This window comes from Bos taurus, chromosome 7 (genome assembly GCF_002263795.3).
Source record: "Bos taurus isolate L1 Dominette 01449 registration number 42190680 breed Hereford chromosome 7, ARS-UCD2.0, whole genome shotgun sequence".
NCBI lineage: Eukaryota > Metazoa > Chordata > Mammalia > Artiodactyla > Bovidae > Bos > Bos taurus.
Window position 1 is genome coordinate 39,224,117 of NC_037334.1, and position 19,634 is coordinate 39,243,750.

General features: G+C 46.1%; 1 protein-coding gene and 1 pseudogene across 8 annotated transcripts; both read left to right on the forward strand.

The window, feature by feature from the left end:
• Positions 1-1,846: 1,846 nt before the first annotated feature.
• On the forward strand, positions 1,847-19,071 carry RMND5B (required for meiotic nuclear division 5 homolog B). 8 transcript variants are annotated; one of them, NM_001075706.1, is made up of 11 exons: positions 1,876-1,890; positions 2,046-2,166; positions 6,369-6,532; positions 13,047-13,192; positions 13,325-13,465; positions 15,637-15,737; positions 15,917-16,083; positions 16,504-16,669; positions 18,083-18,185; positions 18,274-18,428; positions 18,516-19,071. In NM_001075706.1, the coding sequence occupies exons 3-11, from the start codon at positions 6,394-6,396 to the stop codon at positions 18,577-18,579; spliced, it is 1,182 nt and encodes a 393-aa protein (NP_001069174.1). In that variant the 5' UTR covers positions 1,876-1,890; positions 2,046-2,166; positions 6,369-6,393; the 3' UTR covers positions 18,580-19,071. The 8 variants fall into 8 exon arrangements, with proteins under 8 accessions (XP_059744137.1, NP_001069174.1, XP_059744133.1 ...); XM_059888149.1 differs by lacking the exons at positions 1,876-1,890; positions 2,046-2,166 and adding exons at positions 9,759-9,784; positions 11,919-11,980 and having other exon boundaries at positions 6,452-6,532; XM_059888154.1 differs by lacking the exon at positions 6,369-6,532 and having other exon boundaries at positions 1,847-1,890.
• Positions 6,539-7,849, forward strand: LOC101905866 (nuclear nucleic acid-binding protein C1D-like; annotated as a pseudogene).
• Positions 19,072-19,634: the final 563 nt, after the last annotated feature.

A 19,634-nucleotide genomic window follows, 5' to 3' on the forward strand; every position in this document is an offset into this window, starting at 1 on the left:
TGAGCCACCTGGGAAGCCCCAAACAATATGACATTGGTGTAAAAATAAAACTATACCTCAGTGGGAAGAATGAAGAACTAGAAATAGACTTCATTTTGAAGAAAAACCTTGGTATTATGGTAATGGGCTTCCAAAATGAGAAGGGAAGGCAGGATTATTTTATAAGCAGTTCTGGGATAACCAGACAGAACTGTGGGGAAAAATAAGTCATACTTTGCACCATCCCCTGCAAGATAAAATAGAATTACATTTTAAAAATAAAATCCTAGGAAACTAGCAAAAGGTGAAGCAGACTGTTAATGAGTTAGTGGAGAACAGCTAAGTTCTTCTGCTTTGAAGCAGCCACACTCCAATAAAACGAAATGAAATAAAATCACACAGTCCCAATGAGGAAAGGCTGACAAAATTAGCTAGGTAAGAAAACATGTTGTGCTCTGAAAAGTGACAAAACCATCTTGACAGGTGAGGGAGCATGACATGTGAGCTGGGCATTTTGAGTTTTGCTCACACCCAAGTGTGGCTGAGAAGCAGGTTCCTCCAAAGTGGGGAAGCCTGGGGCATGTGTTTGCGAAAGCCTGTGAGGTCCTGCTGGAGTGAACTCAGCTTCAGATCAGTGGCCCCAGGCAAGGTTCACTCAACCCTCCGACCCCCACAACTCCCACCTGGGCCAGGACCACCCAGACTCCCGGTGCAGACAAGCTTCTCTGGGATGCTCTGACAACTCTGTAGGTTCCTGGAGGGGCTGTTGACCGCCCTCTTCCCTGCAAGTTTCATCAGGTTTGAAGCCGAGGTTTCCTCATTCATAAACAGAGGATACTGGCTACTTTAGACTATTTCTGAGCACCTCCAGTGTTCCAAGCACAGGATGTTGGGGATACAACAGCGAATGATACCAAGTGCTGGCCCCAATGGAGCTTTTATTCTGAAAGGAAGGGTGGGGAGAGTTAGGGGCAGGAAACCAGAATAAACAAATAAACGCTCAAGACAATTTAAAAGTCAAAGATTATAAAGAAAACAGGACTGGATTGTGCAAGTGCTATACAGAAAACAAACCAAGATTGTGCAAGGTGTTCTGTTGGGATGGGGAAGAGGTACTGGCCCTAAAAGGAAGCAGGAAGTCAGGGAAAAAGAGACCTTTTCGGGATGTTTCTATTCCAAGTCCCCGAAGCCGTTGGAGGGGGTGGGGCGGGAGGGGCTTCTCTACCCCTTCCCTGCAAAGCAAGTGTGCCTGGGAGGGTTGTGAATTCTGTCCTTAGGGTCACCGCCTACTCTCTCCTCCTTCAGCTTACCCTTCCGCCTCAGGGCGGTTGTGCAACCCCTGTCTCTTCTCCGTTCTGCAAAGAGAGCGACCAATGGAGGGCAGCAGAGCAGGGCTGAGTACCTCACAGCTGAATATAATTGCCCAGTGTCAGGCGCCATCGCGGGAAAGCCTAACTGTTGGACGTTACGTGCACTGTATTGTGTGCTATTGTCTTTACTTTGAATGAGAGTGGAGGGCGAGGAGCTGGGGCGGCACAGTCGTTTCTGGTCTAGAGCTTCTTACTGCTGAGCCGCCCGGCGTACCCTTGCTGGCCAGCGAGTGAGTTGCTCCGACTCCTTCCCGCACACGTGGAAAGTCGGGGCCCAGCCGGCGGCGTTGGCGGCTGGGGCCCCTTCCCCTCGGGCTGCCCAGGGGATCCCCGTCACAGCCGCAGCAAACATCTAAGGTGCAATTTCTAGCCGCCGCCCGGATCCTGTGGCCGACTTCACTCTTAGTGCGCGGAAGGGGGAGGCTCGGCCACCCCTCCGCGAAGCCGTGAGTGGGCGAGTCCGGAGCGGCTGAGCAACTGCCGTGGCTTCCGGTTCCGTTGACAGCTGCACCGAAAACGAGAGACCCGGCTGCAGGAGCAGGTGAGAGCCCGCTGGCCTCCCGCCTGGGAGGTGCGGCTCAAGGGCGTGGCGCGGTGGGCAGTTGCTCCGGCAGGCTCCCAGTCCCCGGCTCTCCTTCCAAGCTTCGGGACTAAGCGCCCTTCTCCAGTCCTCCCTCGGGTTTGTTTTCTCCGCAGATCTCGGCCCGGGCAGGGAGTTGGACCCTTGCATTCTCAGAGAAATTTGAGAAGCCGCCCCTACTGGGGAAGTCGCTCGAACCGACACGTCCCATCCAATCGCGACCCGGCCGAGTTGGAGGTAACCTGTCATAGGGAGATGATCTGGGAGAAGTGTTCTAGGCAGTGGGAAAAACCCGGAGGTGGAAATAAGCTGATGTTCGAGAAACAGAAAACTAGTGTGATTAGAATATGGCCATTGAGAGGGACAGTGGTAGGAGATGAGGTTGGAGAGGTGGTTTGGAGTCACAGAGAACCTTGTAGACCATAAAAACAAGGGTGGTTTTTAAGTATGTGTAAATCTTTTTTTTTTTTTTTTTAAATTCTGTATCTTTTTGTTGTGCTGGGCTTTTGTTGCTGCTCATGGGCTTCCTCTAGTTGGAGCAAGCAGGGGCTACTTTTCATTGTGGTTCACGAGTTTCTCATTGCAAAGGCTTCTGTTGTAGAGCCTGAGCTCTAGGCATGCAGGCTTCATTAGTTGGGGCACAGAGGCTCAGTTGTGGCACATGGGCTTCAGTTGCTCCACAGCATGTGGAATCTTCCCAGACCAGGGAACCCTGCATTGGCAGGCTGATTCTTATCCACTGTACCCCCAGGAAAGCACACTCTATTGGGTTTTAAGCAGAGGAGTGATGTATAAGGTGAAGAATGGATAGAGGTGGGGGGTGTAAAAGGTTAAGTGTTGGGCCAGCAGAGGCTGTTCAGTTCTGTGTCAAGCAAAGGGGACTTTCTGTGATTTGCACAAACTTCTCTCCTTACCTGTTCACCCCAGAAGGTGCCCCTCTTGTGTTAGGATACTGAAGACTGAGGACAAGACCCCTGTGCACACGCCTTGGTGGGGATTTCATTATTTCACTCATGTCTCTTCCTGCCCAACCAGGACAAGTTTGAGTTCCGGTCCCCTGATTAGGAAGTGCATGTACCCACTGTGGACCAGGCCATAGGCCTGGGGAGAGAAGATGAGATCGGACTCCATCCCTGAGCAGCTCACAGTCTAGTGTGGGGAGACAGACATGTGAATGGGCAGTTACTGTGCTGAAGTGCTGAGAACTCAGATGTCTGTGGTATGGGGCACCCTTGATAGAGGTTTGGTTTGTGAAGCAGGGGAGGAGGCAGGGAGATTTCATTGAGGGCTTCATGGGGGAGCTGATGATTAAATGTCATCTTGTGTTCTTGCAGAGAACACTCTAGACATAGGAAGAGTGGCACTCTAGACGTAGGAACAGCTCATGCAGAGGAAGTGAGTGAATGTACAATTGCAAAGGCCTTCTGTGTCAAACCATGGCAGTGATGAGTAAAGGGTGACAGGATCTGACGTGTTGTTTTGGGGTGATCACCCTGGTAGATAATTTCTGTCCATGTGAGACCTTGGGGAGGAGGGCTTAGGACAATGGAAGTGAAATTCCCTGGATTAATCCTGAAGACAGACTCCCACTCATCCATCCTTGTTCTGGTGAAGATGACCAACTGTGACTAAGACAAAGTGGCTTACCCTGGACACACTGAATTGGCCTCTTGGGCTTTTCAGATGGAATACCTGCAGGCAGTTCTATTTTCCCATCTCGTTCATTAAAAAATTTTTCTTGAGGTAATCACACTTGTCAGTTCATGGTACGTTAACTGGTCCACACAAGCCATTTTTATCCTTGGCATTTATTTACATATTTCCCTTTTATCCCTATTCCTCCCGCCATTCCCTTCACCTCCGCCCCGACTGCAGAAAGCCACTCTCTTATGTGTTTGGTATATACCCTTTTATTTGCGTGTGTCCTTGGTTGTATACCTATATTTTAAAAGTGCATAAATGGTATTCTGCCTGGACTTAATTTTGTTTCTTTTTTTCCTTCAGTACCATGTTTTGGGATCTTACTGATGTTGCTGTGGTTTCTCAGTGCTACCCCACGTTCCACAGATGCATCTCCCAGATTTTACTTCCTTGACTTACAACTTCCTCTAGGCTCCTGAGTTGTCTCAAGCTCCCTGCCACAACACCCAGCACTGGGATAAAAATTCCATCTCCTTCCTCAGCTTTTTAATTCAGTTTCAAGTTGCTGACTTGGGCTTCCCTTTAATAATCCTGGAGAAGGAAATGGCAACCCACTCCAGTATTCTGGCCTGGAGAATCCCATGGAGGGAGGAGCCTGGTAGGCTACAATCCACGGGTTGCAAAGAGTCGGACACAACTGAGCTACTTAACTAACTTTAATAATCCTGGTATTAGTTGATGTCTGACAGGGTCATACTCTTTGACATTGGTGAGGTCCTAACCTTTCTTGAGCTGTGTTTATTTTTGGTAAATTGTGATTCTGGTTCCCAGACACTTTTGGCAAATACTCTTTTGTACTGCCATCTTTCCTAGTTGATCATCTCATAGGCTGTGAGGTTACTTTCCTGTTTCTTGTCATCATAAATCCTTGCTGTATACTCATTCCAACCACAAATATTGGCTGTGTTCCTTTCCTGGTGAGATGGTGGCCTGTTAAGCTGGTCCAGAGGACTGTGATGCAGAGTGCTTCAGAGAGGGGCTCTGGAGCCAGACTGCCCAGCTTTAGTTCGAGACCCTCTACTTTGCAGCAATGTGACCTTGAGCAGTTTACTTAATCTGAATTTCATTTTGTGTTCTGTAAAGTGGGTCTCATAATTGTGCCTGCCTCATAGTGCAGTTGTAAGAATTAAGTAAATTAGTTAATTATGCCAAGTCATTAGAGTAGTTCCTATCACATAATAAGCCCCTATGAAATATTAACTATTAATAGTAATAATTATAGTATATTATTTCCAACAGGTATCCCTGTTATATTTCGCTTGTAATGGTTCATATCCAGTTATAGGGTATTTCTTCAGGGAGCATGAAAAGGGGGGCATGTTTTCTAGACACGGTGATGAACAAATTCTAGTGTGATAGTGTCAGCCATATGGAGGGAGGACATGAATACCTCTCAAGGCCCTGCGTACCACTTCTCCATCACTCATCACCCGTTTGATAAGGAGACACTGGCTTCAGGTTCAGCTGAGGTGATGGGGCCAGAACTAACAGTGCTGGTGGGAATGGAGGAGGGTCTGGTAAAACTGGGAGAATCCCAATGGTCACTTTGGACACAGAACTCTCTTTGTGGTGTTACTCCGTACCCTTCTTTGAGAGAGAGAACAGCTGGCTAGATCTGATCATTTGAGAGGTGCATTTGATAGAACCCTCTCACTTTTTTGAGGGGAGAGCTTCCCTGGTGGCCCAGACAGTAAAGAATCTGCCTGCAATGTGAGAGACCTGGGTTCAGTCCCTGGGTTGGGAAGATCCCCTGGAAAAGGGAACGGCTACCCACTCCAGTATTCTGGCCTGGAGAATTCCGTGGACAGAGGGGCCTGGCAGGCTGCAGTCCATGGGGTTGCAAAGAGTTGAACACAACTGAATGACTTTCACTTTAAATCCTGTAGATGGAGGGATGAGGAGTGAAATCAACTCTGTCACTAACATTTTAAGGATTGTCTGTGTGTTCAGTGTCACAGGCTGCTCTGAAAGGGAAGGGAGCAGTGGCCCAGTGTTGAAGGGATTTAGCAGTGGGACCTCAGTGGGAGGAAAGGTAGAACAAGAAAAGTCAACTCTCTTTCAGTGGTATAATGAGAAGGAAAGTTGTGTTACAGTAAGAGATTTTCTAGTCTAGTGGGGGAGGCAGGCCCTCAAACAGATCATTACCCAGTGATCAAAACTGAAATAGAAGGATGCCAAGTGGGAGTGGAGAGAGCCAGGTGGGAGCAGGCTAGGGATAGTTGCAGAAGATGACCTCTGATGGCCCATTTTCTCCAGTAGTTGAGGAGGTGAAGGGTGATAGAGAGCATACCAAGGTGTGGAGCTGTGATGGAGTATAGATAGTATTGCCTACTGAGGGCTCTGCAAGGCCTGCTCTCCATTTTAATTAAAAAAAGAGATGAAGGGAATCCCCTGGTGGTACAGTGGTTAAGACTTCATGATTCCAGTACAGGGGTCATGGGTTTGATCCCTGGTCAGGGAACTAAGATCCCTGCATGCTGGGATCAGCCAAAAAAAAGGAAGAGAGATGGATGAAGATTCTGATGAAGAGTTGAAAACAATGAACACAGGAGTAATTTTCTTAACATGATTCAGAAGACCCCTGTCCTGTCTCCCTTCACCCTCCAGTGGGCACCCTGGCTGGGGGTTATGGAAGCTGTGTACGTATATGTTAGGCTGGGAATTTCTAAGCATTGAAATATGATACGGAAATGGTAAGGTGGGATCTGGAAGCCCTCTTCACTGCCCCTCTGACCCAGGTGGGGGCCTGACACAGTGGCTGCTATGGAGCAGTGTGCAAGTGTGGAGAGAGAGGTGGACAAGGTCCTGCAGAAGTTCCTGACCTATGGGCAGCACTGTGAACAGAGCCTGGAGGAGCTGCTGCACTATGTGGGCCAGCTACGGGCTGAGCTGGCCAGCACAGGTGGGTGTCCCCTCATGAGAGTCCCACATCTGCCTCCCTAGGGGCCTAGGAGACCCCAAGGCTGCTTGATGACAGAGTTCTGGAAGGATGGTGGTTAGGGCATTGATAACATGGGTCCTTAGGACTCTTCAACAGGGGACAATGCAAGTCTCTGAACTATTTCAGAAAACTCAACAGAAATTGTTAATTTACCTGAGATCATTTACGTTTTCAATTTACTTTTCTATTTTGAATGTTTAAGACATTTTAAGATGTTTTCAAATTTACAGAAAAGTTCTAAGAACAGTGTAAAGAGTTCATATATATCCCTTTACCTAGATTCACCAACTGCTAATATGTTGCCATATTTGTTTTATCAGTTTTCTCACATATTCTTATTACTTTTAAAACCACTACAAAGTAAGCTGCAGATATTATACAGCTAAGTATGACCTAAGGTCAAGGGCATTCTCTTACGTAAGTTCAGTGTAATTATTAAAATCAAGAAGTTAAACAAGCCACTGACTGGTTTCTGGGAGGCAGGAGTAGAAGGTCTGCCAGTTGATGGTAATGGCAGGTGAGGAAATTAATGAGGACTATCCAGTAGAAATTCATGAATATTTATCAACCTTTGAGAATTCCATTGGTGGTGTGGATGAGATGCTGAAGAACAAGATGTCTGTTTCTAGAAATGAGATGTTGTACAAGTTGGACCCACTTGAACAGGTAAAAGTGGATTTAGTTTCTGGCTTACACGTTAAATTCAGTGTTTGGGGTTTATTTGGCAACTCATGGAGTCAGTTGTAAGGAACATCCAGTAAAGCAGGAATTGGAAAGAATCAGAGTGTACATGAACAGAGTCAAAGAAATAACAGGCAAGAAAAAGGCTAGCAAGTTGGACAGCGGTGCAGCTTCAAGATTTGTAAAAAAATACCCTCTGGGATCCAAAACCTAATAATGCATCCAAAGTTCCCAATAGAGGAAAAAGTAAAAATTAACCTTTCGGTTTTGATGTACACATATTAAAAAGTACATAATTTTTATTGTTTTCCACAAAATAGATGATGATTATGTGGTATTGTAAGGTTTAAATGTATCCTTTATTGAATTCATGTATAAAACTTTGCATTTTAAATTTGTAATGCTGAATACTTTTTTCCTCAGTAAGATTGTTACCTTTATTGGTTTTCTTATAGAACACTATGAGGTTTTTAACATTGTGGTATATATATATTTTTGAACTTTTATTTTGTATTGGGGTATAGCCGATTAACAGTGCTGCGACAGTTTCCTGTGCGCACTGAAGGGCGCAGCCATTCATGTGCACGTATCCATTCTCCCCAGGGCTCCCCTCCCGTCCAGGCTGCCACGTGGTACTGAGCAGAGTTCCATGTGCTGTACCGTAGGTCCTTGTTGGTTATGCTTTTTAAATATAGTAATGTATACATGTGTACCCCAAACAACATTGTGGTATATTTTGTATTTATAGTTCACTGTCTCTTGATCAGACTTATTTTATTAGGTCACTCTTTCAAGTGTCATTTTATAAGCGATTATGAAATTTAAATTAAATGTTCTTTGTAAACATTTGTCTGTTTTTGATGAATAATGATTTTATGAAGTATGCTTAAGTTATAAATACATCTGTTTTCACTATATAGTTTTCACTATCTAGTATTAAGAAAGAATGAAATGAAATGTCCATTTTTTTCTGTGCAGTGATTTCATTGTGCTTTCATGATTTGCGGAAGTAATGCTTTTTGTGATATTTGAAGTATGAAAAGCAGGCATGGGAGAGAATCAGAGTGTACATGAACTTGAAGGTTATTCTTCAAGTCATGGCAGTTTGCACTTGTTTAGTCACTCAGTCGTGTTCGACTCTTTGCGACAACATGGACTGTGGCGCACCAGCCTCCTCTGTCCATGGAATTTTCCAGGCAAGGTTACTGGAGTGGGTTGCCATTTCCTTCTCCAACTTGGCCGCTGTGTCCCATTTAAAATAAAATATATTCTTATTAAATTTAAATGGGAAATGAGGTTGTACATTGATGGCTGAATTTGACATAATGGCTATACCCTATCAGTAAAGCTGTAAGTGTGTGGGATGTGTTCTTTAGTTTTCTCTTTTGAGTAAATTTTCCCTTGAAATCAGGAAGGTAGGTTTTAGAAATCCTTAGAAATGGAGGGATTCATGAGTTTTTGGTCCTTATACATAGTGCCCATAATTCTTTTGGCCTCACTTTTTCAGATTTCTTCTTGTTTCTGAGGCTACAGCAAGTATGTACAATTATTTTGGAACAACTTTGTATGTTATATAATGCCACCACTTAAGCAGAGGAGAACTCCAAAGGAGAGTGCCTTGTGTTTATATTCTGATTTATTGTTCTGCAATATTTGTTACAGAGGATTCTAAATATTAAAACTGTTTTAATATCTAACTAAGCCCATGAATTTTAATTATATACCATTAATGCTTTCAGTCTTTTTTTTTTTTAACTTATTTATTTGGCTGCACTGGGTCTTAGTTTCAGCTTGTAGGACCTTTTTAGTTGTGGCATGTGTAATCTGGTTCCCAGACCAGGGATCAAACCCACACCCCCTGCATTAGGAGCTCAGTCTTAGCCACTGGACCACTAGGGAAGTCCCAATGCTTTCAGTCTTTGAGTTCACATCATTATGTATAGGAATGCCAAGTACAGTGAAGTACTTTAATTTTTGAAAAAGAAGTCTTACATTTTCCCATGTGATTAATTCTCCATAAGTAACCTGGAATAAATCGATTTCTTGGTTTATGGTAGCAGATATGGGAAATGGTCTTCAATGTAATGAATTTTGTAAAGTGTATCGAACTCTTTCTGTGGCACATGAAAAGGAAGACACAGAAAGACAGATGCAGATAGATGCATCTGATAGATGCAGAAGTCTTCTGATGCAGATGTCAGACAGTTTTTGAAGTAGAACATTCATAGTTATTGCACTCCTTTTTTCACCTTCATCCCCTCTAAATTGTAGTTTTTAAAAAAGTAACTTCTTTATGAGAGAAGTAAATGTTAAGATAAAAAATTAAGTGAATATAGCTAATGAATATAGCTCATATTTCAATTCGCCATTACCCAGTAATTTTCATAAAGCATTTTATTTCCCGGTCCAGGCTCTGATCTAAGATCAAGCACTACACGTAGTTTCTTGTGTCTAATCTTTAGTTTTTTAGTCTGGGATATTTCTACCACGTGCTTTTGTCTTTCAGGACATTGACATTTTGGGAACATTAAGGTCAGTGATTTTGAAGAATGTCTCTTGATTTGAATTTGTTTGCTCTTTCCTCATCTTTTTTTTTTTTTTTTGCATTTTGGGCAGGATTACTTCAGAACTGATGTGTTTCTCAGTGCATCACATCAGGAGGTACAAGGTATCAGCTTGTTCCATTATGGGTGATGTTAACTTTGATCACTTGGTTAAGATGGTGTCTGCCAGGTTCCTACACCCTAATAATGTTAATATTTCTGTCTGTAGAGTTAATAAGTAATTTGTGGGGAGATACTTTGAGACTATATACATTTGCTGTGCTTCTTCAGACTCTGCCTCATTGGTTTTCTCATCCCTTGACAATTCTTGCCTGAACAAATCATTACAGAGTTAGCTTCAACATAAGTGGTTTTTCCTGCTCTATCATTTCCTATACACTTGTTAGTAGGCATTTAATATAAGAAAGAAGCTTGGCCATCTTCCTTAAGTTCATGCTCATAAATTCTTATTTTATTCAATGGGTTACAATCCATTACTGTTACTATCAAGTTGTCTAAGATTTGACAAGAGGTAACCCCTATTTCCTATGTCCTTTTTTTTTGGATTGAGCTATAACTCACATTAAAATTTACCCTTTTAAAGTATACAATCTAGTGGATTTTAGTATATTTCCAGAATCATACATTCATTACCACTAATTAGAGAACATTTTCATCTCTCTCAAAAGAATCCCCCACCCATTAATAATCACTCTGTCAGGTTGGTTTATCTCTCTTCCTCAGTTCTTGTCTGTCACAATAAAAATTTGGAACAATGAACTAAAAGGTTTAAAACAACAAACAAGTTAAGAGCTCAGTTCAGCTCAAGCAGATAGATCTTTTATAAGACACTCACAAGACATGGGAGCAGGCCGACCCCAAAGGAGTTGTCCTCCCCTTGCCTCTTGGCTTCCTGTCGCCTCCTATTGGTTATGCCCTGTGCAGAATAGGGCTTACACCCACCAATAATCAACGAAAGGGAATGCAAATGGGCATATGCTCAAGGCCGATTGACAATTGGAAGTTCTATAACAGCAGGCCCTGGTGTTTATGACTTCCCATAATTCAGTCTGTTATAATCATATATACATATATATATATATACACACATTATAATATATATATATATATACACACATGTTATAATATATATATATAGGGCTTCCCTGATAGTTCAGTTGGTAAAGAATCCGCCTGTGATGCAGGAGACCCCGGTTCGATTCCTGGGTCAGGAAAATCCACTGGAGAAGGGATAGGCTACCCACTCCAGTATTCTTGGGCTTCCCTTGTGGCTCAGCTGGTAAAGAATCTGCCTGCAATGAGGGAGACCTGGGTTCAATCCCTGGGTTGGGAAGATCCTTCAGCGTACGCTCAAGGCCGGTTGACGATTGCAAGTTATATAAAAGCAGGCTCTGTTGTTTATGTCTTCCCATAACTCACTCTGATAATAATCATATATACATACATACATATATATATATGTTATAATCATATATATATATATATATATATATATATATATATATATATATATAGACAGACTATTTATGAACCCTAAATGGGCTCCTAGCTACCTAAGGTTACTTGGAGAAGCCCCTGTGGTTAGTTTATATCCACTGTGTGCCTGGGATGCATGCGCAGGAGTTGGAAACGTCTCTGTGGTTATTTTTGTGGCACATCTGTGAGCTCTCTTGGGTGTATCTGGGATGGAGTTTAGAGATCAGCTTGCATCCCTTTCAGCCAGGCCTCCCCTGGTTGCCCATGTTTAACTTCCTACCTTATAATTCCATTTCTGCTTCTCCAGCCCCTGGCAACCACTAACCTGCTTTCTGTGGACTGTTCTGGATACTTCATATAAATGGAATCATGTAATATATGACCTTTTATATTCTTTCACTTAGTGTGTTTTCAAGGTTCATCCCTATTGTGCCATGAATCATTGCTTCATTCTTTTTTATGTGCTGGGTCATATGGTAACTCTGTGTTCAACTTTTTGAAGAGCTGGCACACTGTTTTCCAAAGTAACTGCAACTTTTTGTATTCCCACCAACGATGTATGAGAGTTCCAGTTTTCCCACATCCTCACCCACACTTGTTTTTACCTGTTTTGTTTTTGGTTATAGCCATCCTAGTAGGAGTAGGCCCAGCCGCCACCTCCTGTTTGTATTTGTCAGGACTCATTCAGGTAAATGTGACAGAAACCTAGCTCAGACTAGCTTAATTAAACAAACACAAAGTGGGGGGTTGGGCTGCTGGGTTTATAGTCTCAAGTAACTGAAAGGCCCAGCCCAGTTGGATCTGGGTGCTCACATGATGCCTTTAGTCTACACTGACTTCATTTTCAGAGCAGTGCTCTCTGGAGGTGGCCCTGGTGCTCCAGCAGTTGCAGGAGTGCACATTTTGTTTGTTTAGCAAGCTGGCAGAATGCATTTCTCTTCCAGAGCTTCTGGTCTCGGAGCTGAGACACTCCCTGCTCCTCATGGGTCATGTTATCTTCCCTGGGTCATATTTTCCTCCCTGAACCCAGAGGCTACCATCTAAAGAAGGGGCAGAGATGCTAGCTGGAAGAAGGCGCCTGGCTGCTCTTCTCTATTCCAAGCCCCACACGCTTTTGTAGTTCATGTGGTTCACCCCGCCATGGGGGTGGAAAGCACTGTATTGTGAGACAGAAACGTCCTTGTGCTTCCCTGATGGACCCTGCCTGCCTGGTGTCCTCTGGGTTAGAGGCATTAATGTGTGGATAATACTTTATGATTCAAAGCCTTCCCACGCGGTGTCTCCCTTGAGATATTAAGGAACCTTCCGGCGTGGTGGTGAGGAGCCAGGGCTTCAGATCTGTCACTGCTGTGAGCTCTGGCAAGTTACTGCCTCAGCTTCCTCAGCTGGAGTATAGGCTACTAACAGTGCCATTGCACATAATGGTAGTGAGGATTAAATGAGCTAAAACCAAGTACTTACCACAGTAAGTGCCAGAACAGCTTCATTTCACAGCAGCCTCCAAGGCCAGTGCTATCACCTGTTTTATAGATGAGGAAATGAAGACTCCAGGCAATGAACTGGCTTGTTCCACTTGGCTAATTGCAAGTCATACAGTTAAAGAGTGGCGGGACCCAGAATAGGAGCTGAGTCTTTCACTCTGGAGTTTAGGGCTGCTTCCCAGGCCTCCCTGCTGGCATTTAGAATAGGGAGGCCGAGACAAGGTCTGCTCCTCTGTGTCCGAGTCCTGACTCATTACCATTGTTTCTCTGCAGCCGTCCAGGGAACCCCTCTCTCAGCTACCCTCTCCCTGGTTATGTCACAGTGCTGCCGGAAGATAAAAGACACCGTGCAGAAACTGGCTTCGGACCACAAGGACATTCACAGCAGTGTTTCCCGAGTGGGCAAAGCCATTGACAGGGTGAGCGTGTGGGCAGCTCCAGACCGGGGGCGGGAATACCTGTGGCCGGTGTGTGTGTAGCAGGGCTCCTTGGGAGGCCAGTGTGAGAAGCGCAGGCCTGAGTCACAGGGCACTGTCTCTCGTCCTCATCAGAACTTTGACTCTGAGATTTGCGGTGTGGTCTCCGACGCGGTGTGGGACTCGCGGGAGAAGCAGCAGCAAACCCTGCAGATGGCCATTTTGGAGCACTTGTATCAGCAGGGCATGCTCAGTGTCGCTGAGGAGCTGTGTCAGGTAACGGGCTCACCGGGGAGGTGCTGGGACCTGCCTGTTCTGCTTTCTGCTTGGTAGCGTTCTTTACATTAGGACCCCATTGTTTTTTTTATATCCAGACAGGTCAGTTTATTTACATGACTCAGACATGTGTGTCAGGGGAACACCTGTTCTCAGAGACCCGTCTCCAGTGGACAGTTGGCCTGGCAGGGCATCCTCGCCTCTGGACTGCACATGGGGAGTCCAAGGTTTCCGTCAAGACTGTGCCTTTACCTTGTTTCCACTGATGCAGTCTTTCCTTAAATGAGTTCATCTCTATTTTGAAAATTGCATTTAGTTTATTAAAACGAAAAACAACAAAAATAGTTCATCCATTGCTCCCACCCCCTACCCTCCTCTTCTTTTAAGCACCAATCTGTTCTTTGTATTTATGAGCTTGGTGTTCTCAAAAACTTTTTAGATTCCACACGTAAGTGAGATTATACAGTAGCTGTCTTTGTCTGGCACATTTCATTTAGCATAATGCTCCCATCCATGTTATCACAAATGACAGGATTTCCCCACTTTTTTTAATGGCTGAATGCGTGCGTGCTCAGTTGCCCAGTCGTGTCTGACTCTTTGCAGCCCCGTGGACTGTAGCCCACCAGGCTTCCCTGTGCGTGGGATTTTCCAGGCAAGAATACTGGAGTGGGTTGCCATTTCTTACTCTAGGGGATTTTCTGACCCAGGGATTGAACCCAAGTGTCTTATGTCTCCTGCATTGGCAGGCGGGTTCTTTACCACCAGTGCCATCTGAGAAGCAATATTTCATTATATATATATACATATATATATTTAGATAGTGAAGAATCTACCTGCAATGCAAGAGACTTGGGTTTGATGCCTGGGAAGGGAATGGCTACCCACTCCAGTATTCTCTTCTGGAGAATTCCATGGACAGAGGAGCCATGGACACAAGGACAGTGGGATACAGTTGATTGGGTTGCAGAGTCAGACATGACTGGCGACTATATGTATTTATATATATATATACAGCCCACATTTTCTTTATCTATTCATCCATAAATGGACACTTAGGTTGCTTCCTTATCTTGGCTATTGTAAATAATGCTGCAGTGAATATGGGGGGAGCGGTACAGATATCTTTTCAAGTTAGTGCTTTCATTTTCTTTGGGAAAATACCCAGAAGTGGGATTGCCAGATCATATGGTAGCCATATTCTCATTTTCTGAGGAACTTCCGTACTGTTATCTGTAGTGGCTGCACCAGTTTACATGCCCACCAGAGGTGCATGAGGGTCCCCTTTCTCCACACGCTTGCCAGCACTTATTTCTTGTCTTTTCGATAACAACCATTCTGACAGGAGTGAGGTGATGACTCACTGTGGTGTTGATTTGCATTGCCCTGATGATTAATGAGGTAGGGCATCTTTTCATGTGCCTGTTGGCCATTTTGATGTCTTCTTTGAAAAAATGTCTCTTCAGATATTCTCTCCATTTTTTATAAGAATTTTTTTTTTTTTGCTATTGAGTTTTTATGTATTTTGGATATTAGTTCCTTAGGTAACACGATCTGCAGATATTTTTTCCTATCCTGTTGCCTTTTCATTTTGTTGATGGTTTCCTCTACTGTTTGATGTAGTACTGCTTGTTTGTTTTGCTTTTGTTACTTCTTAAAATAAATTTATTTTAGAAATCAGTGCCCCTGCCATAAATGGAAGGTAGCTACAAAATATATACAATAGAAAGTGAAATTATTAATTTCTAGCTGGATTTGGGTGTCCGCCAGAGTTCTCAGTGCCTGATAATCCTTTTCTTAAAAGGGAAGACTAGTAAAATGACCAAGTTGTACTTGTCAGGTGTTAAACGACACCCTGGCAGTGAACGTAAAGGATGCTTTCCCTTAATGTAATTAGGGGGATTGAAAAAGAGTAATTTTCTCTCCATGCTACTCAGTGTGGGTCTCCAGTACCACAGCAGATGGGGTGGGGTTTGCAGTCTGTCCTCTGGGAGGCCAGCATGTGGCACTCAGCCTCCCAAAACTTGAACTGGGAAAAAGAGGAGTCCAAGGGACTGGCAAGAGACCATGGCCCCTCTCTGGCTTGTCTTTGGTGGATGAGGTTTTACTAGGTGTGGAGCAGAGAAGTTTGGAAACACAGTCCTCCAGTGGTAGATGGCTCTCTCTCCCTCTAGGAATCAACACTGAATGTGGACTTGGATTTCAAGCAGCCTTTCCTGGAGTTGAATCGTATCCTGGAAGCTCTGCATGAACAAGACCTGGGGCCAGCACTGGAGTACGTTGGCCTTTGGGTGGTCCCACAGGGGACAGGGCTTGTCTGCTCTTCACGTCACCCAGCATACTTGACACACCTCCAGCCCTGTCTCACGGGCCTCACATAAGATTTTGGAGGCCCTGCCAAGCCCCCTTCTCTTGCCTTTCTAGCTCCCACTCAGCTGGCCTCTTTCTTCCCAGGTGGGCTGTCTCCCACAGGCAGCGCCTGCTGGAGCTCAATAGCTCCCTGGAGTTCAAGCTGCACCGACTGCAGTTCATCCGTCTCCTGGCAGGTGGCCCTGAGAAGCAGCTGGAGGCCCTCAGCTACGCCCGGCACTTCCAGCCCTTTGCTCACGTGCACCAGCGGGGTACGTGCCTGGGTGCTGGGGTGGCCCCTACAACATGCATTCCCTTATGCTGCACTGCCTCACATGCTATATGGCATGGCCCCTCCCCCCAAAAAAAGATTAGCTAGTACTGGAGCAGAGGGACAAGAGCCTGAGACCCACTCCTTGACGCGGCTGGAACGATGGGGAAGAAACTGAAACCCTTCCCTACATCATGCTTGCCACAGAAGCAGCCCTGAAACCTTACTTCCTCACTGGATTTTAGGGGAAACTGGCTTTGCCAGAGGGCATTTTAATCCTCGATTGGCCAGGTCATGGGCCTGGGAGCCATGGGGCACAGCCTGCTCCCCATACTGCCTCTCAGCCCTGCCACCCGAGGGCTGGAGGCAGAGCCTGGAGAAAGGCTGCCTCCTTGCACCCTGATTCCCCTTTGCCTTGTAGAGATCCAGGTGATGATGGGCAGTCTGGTGTACCTGCAGCTGGGTTTGGAGAAGTCACCCTACTGCCATCTCCTGGACAACAGCCATTGGGCCGAGATCTGTGAGACCTTTACCCGTGACGCTTGTTCCCTGTTGGGCCTTTCTGTGGAGTCACCCCTCAGTGTCAGGTATCGTCAGCCTTGTGGGCCGTACAAGGGGGCGGGCTGAGGGAAACCCAACTTGTCAAGGCCCTGCCCTGTCCAGAGATGGTGTTCAGTGCCTTCACAGACCTAAACTGGCTGCTCAGTCACCCTTCTAGGTAGGAATTACCTTTCATTCTAGTACCCCTCCCAGGTGGCGCTCGTGGTAAAAACCTGCCTGCTATGCAGGAAACATAAGGGTAGGCAGTCCCCGGGTAGGCAAGATCCCTTGGAGGAAGAAATGGCAACCCGCTCCAGTATTCTTGCCTGGAGATTCTCATGGACAAAGGAGCCTGGTGGGCTACAGTCCATGGGGTCACAAAGAGTCGGACGTGGCTGAAGTGACTCAACACACACTACAGTTGGAGAACAGATTTAGAGTTGTGGCCTGGGGTCACCACAAGGTCAGTGGCAGAGTCAGGGTTCCCATTTTGTAAGGTCTCTTGAATGAAGTCCGTGCCTCCTGCAGCTCACCTCTGGGTAATCACAGGACCCTCTGATAGCCTGGCCTTCTGGCCACCTCATGTCTTAAACACCACTTCCCTCAGGGAGACTGAGCGGCTGAGTCACAGGTGCTGAGAGCTTTCACTTGGAAGGCTCCTTTACAGTCCTATTCTCCTCATGGCTTCAAACCAACCGAAGAGTTACAGGTACTGTTACCCTCATTTTACAGGAAGAAACAGAGGCTCCTAAGGCCTCATAGGGAATGAAGGTCACCTGGACCTGACCCCACATGTACACGTGTGGTGTATGTACATACAGTGATGTATTTTATTTAGGCTGGCTGTGGAACCAGGCATGGGGCGCATTTGCCTGCCTGGTCGCGATAGGCTCCATCCTCGTTTCTTCCCATGGACTCTGGTTGCAGAACAGTCTTCCCCAGCACGAACACAGGCACCTTAGGATGGTTCTGTTTGCACACCTGCTCTGTGTATTGCAGGGGTTTGGCACCCCAGGCTCCAGTCAGTTGGTTCACCATCCCCACCCCAATCCTAGTGAAAACCGAATCTACTTTTTCCCATTTCTAAGTGCCCTGGTTGATGACCAGCTATAGAGGTGCACTGTGATGACAGAATGGGGTACACAGGCAGGATGAGGCCCTTCCAAACATTAGTGTCCCTGTCACACCAAGGACGTATCAGTGGATGAACAGGTATCTGTCCCCCGGATATTCCTTTTGTCCAAATTTTGGGGTGCACTAGAATGACTTTCTAGAGTTAAGACATAGAACCACATATGTGGCTTTACGCGTAACCTGAGAGATTTTTAAGGACTGGTTTGATCAAGTGCCACTTTGAAACCCTGTGCTGAGTCATGTACTGACAGTGTGCTGGGCCTTTTGTCTGTCTGCTGGGCTCTTGGTCAGGCTGGTCTCTCCAGCCCCTGCTCTCTGTTCTGCAGCTTCGCCTCTGGCTGTGTGGCGCTGCCTGTGCTGATGAATATCAAAGCTGTGATGGAGCAGAGGCAGTGCTCTGGGGTCTGGAGTCACAAGGACGAGCTGCCGGTGAGGCCCAGCAGGGGGAGGTATGGGGGAGCACTGGGGAGGACAGCGCCACAGGAAGGGGGGCTCACCCCACTGTTGGCCTCCCCAGATTGAGATTGAACTCGGCATGAAGTGCTGGTACCACTCAGTGTTCGCATGCCCCATCCTCCGCCAGCAGACATCGGATTCCAACCCTCCCATCAAGCTCATCTGTGGCCATGTCATCTCCCGAGATGCACTCAACAAGCTCATTAATGGAGGAAAGTAAGTTCCTGGGGTTCTGTTCCACCTTAGGTTGATTCTTCTGCTGGCTGGCCACCTGAGACATTCTTGGTTCTTCTCCCTTTATAGGCTGAAGTGTCCCTACTGTCCCATGGAGCAGAACCCAGCAGATGGGAAACGCATCATATTCTGATTCCTGCTGGGGAGGAACTTTGTTGCAAGAGGTCTTTCACCCACAAGCCTTGGTCTGTCTTGGTGGGGGTGGTTGGCTTCCGTGAACTGTGGTTCATTTCAGAGCACCTGGCTGAGGAGTGCCACCACCAGCAGGGCCGGCCCTCTGGCAGAGGCCAAGGAGGGAGATGAGACATCCTACAGCAGGCAGCTGGCTTCCTGACGAACGGCAGGGAAACTCTGGCGTCTTGTACTCCTGCTCTGCCTCCTGCTCTTTATATCTGCTGTTGACTGGTGGCAACTGACAGAATAGCAAAGGACTTGGTGGGCACAGCAGATGTCTTCCATCCCTGCCCTCAGCCAGATCTCTTCCTGCTACACCAAGGCTTGTGTCCCCTCCTCCCACTGTACAGCCTCACAGCTCTATGTGTCAGTTCCCCACTGTAGTCCGGGATAGAACTGAATGCCATTGTTTTATAACTTTGAGCAAATATATTCACAGGCCTTCTCCTTACTTTGCCTGCCTTTAGCTTCACTGGCAAAGAATTACCGAGATGTAATTACCTGTGCCCACCGTGCACAGGTGCTGGGTCTGCCGGTTGGGAGCATGGCAGCCACAGAGTGTAGTTGGAAAGAACCCAACCTGCATGTGATTGGGAGAAAACGCTAGGAGATGGCAAACCTTGGGCAAGACGCTTTTACATATACATAATTGTATTACCTCCTCGTTAGAAACGGGTGTGAAGGGATATAGAAAGATGAAATGACTTGCCCAGAAGGGCTCACAGCTTATCAAGAAGAGAGCCTGGAGTTTAAACCAGTTCCAACCCTCAAGCTCAAGGTCCTTCCAGTTTATTGCAGGGTGCCTGAAGCTTGGCTGCTGTGTGTACTGAGTCTGCGCTGGGCCTCTGAGAGCAGGAAGGCACTGTAAGTCTAAAATGTTTGAAGAGATGAGGTTACTGGGGCCATAATGGCAAAGTAGGAGAGATGGCCTGGGATTCTGCATTAGCTTCAAATGCCTACTTAAAATTTACTGTGTGGGCAGGTAAATTGCATCCATCAGCTTCCCAGTGGCAT

Bases quoted from the DNA above. Each gene is read 5' to 3' on its own strand.
- RMND5B (XM_059888149.1), top strand. From the start codon at position 6,455: ATGGGCAGCACTGTGAACAGAGCCTGGAGGAGCTGCTGCACTATGTGG. The intron at 9,785-11,918 runs GTCAGTGATTTT...TTTTGGTTATAG, and splicing joins GACATTTTGGGAACATTAAG to CCATCCTAGTAGGAGTAGGC. The intron at 16,670-18,082 runs GTATCGTCAGCC...TCTGTTCTGCAG, and splicing joins GAGTCACCCCTCAGTGTCAG to CTTCGCCTCTGGCTGTGTGG.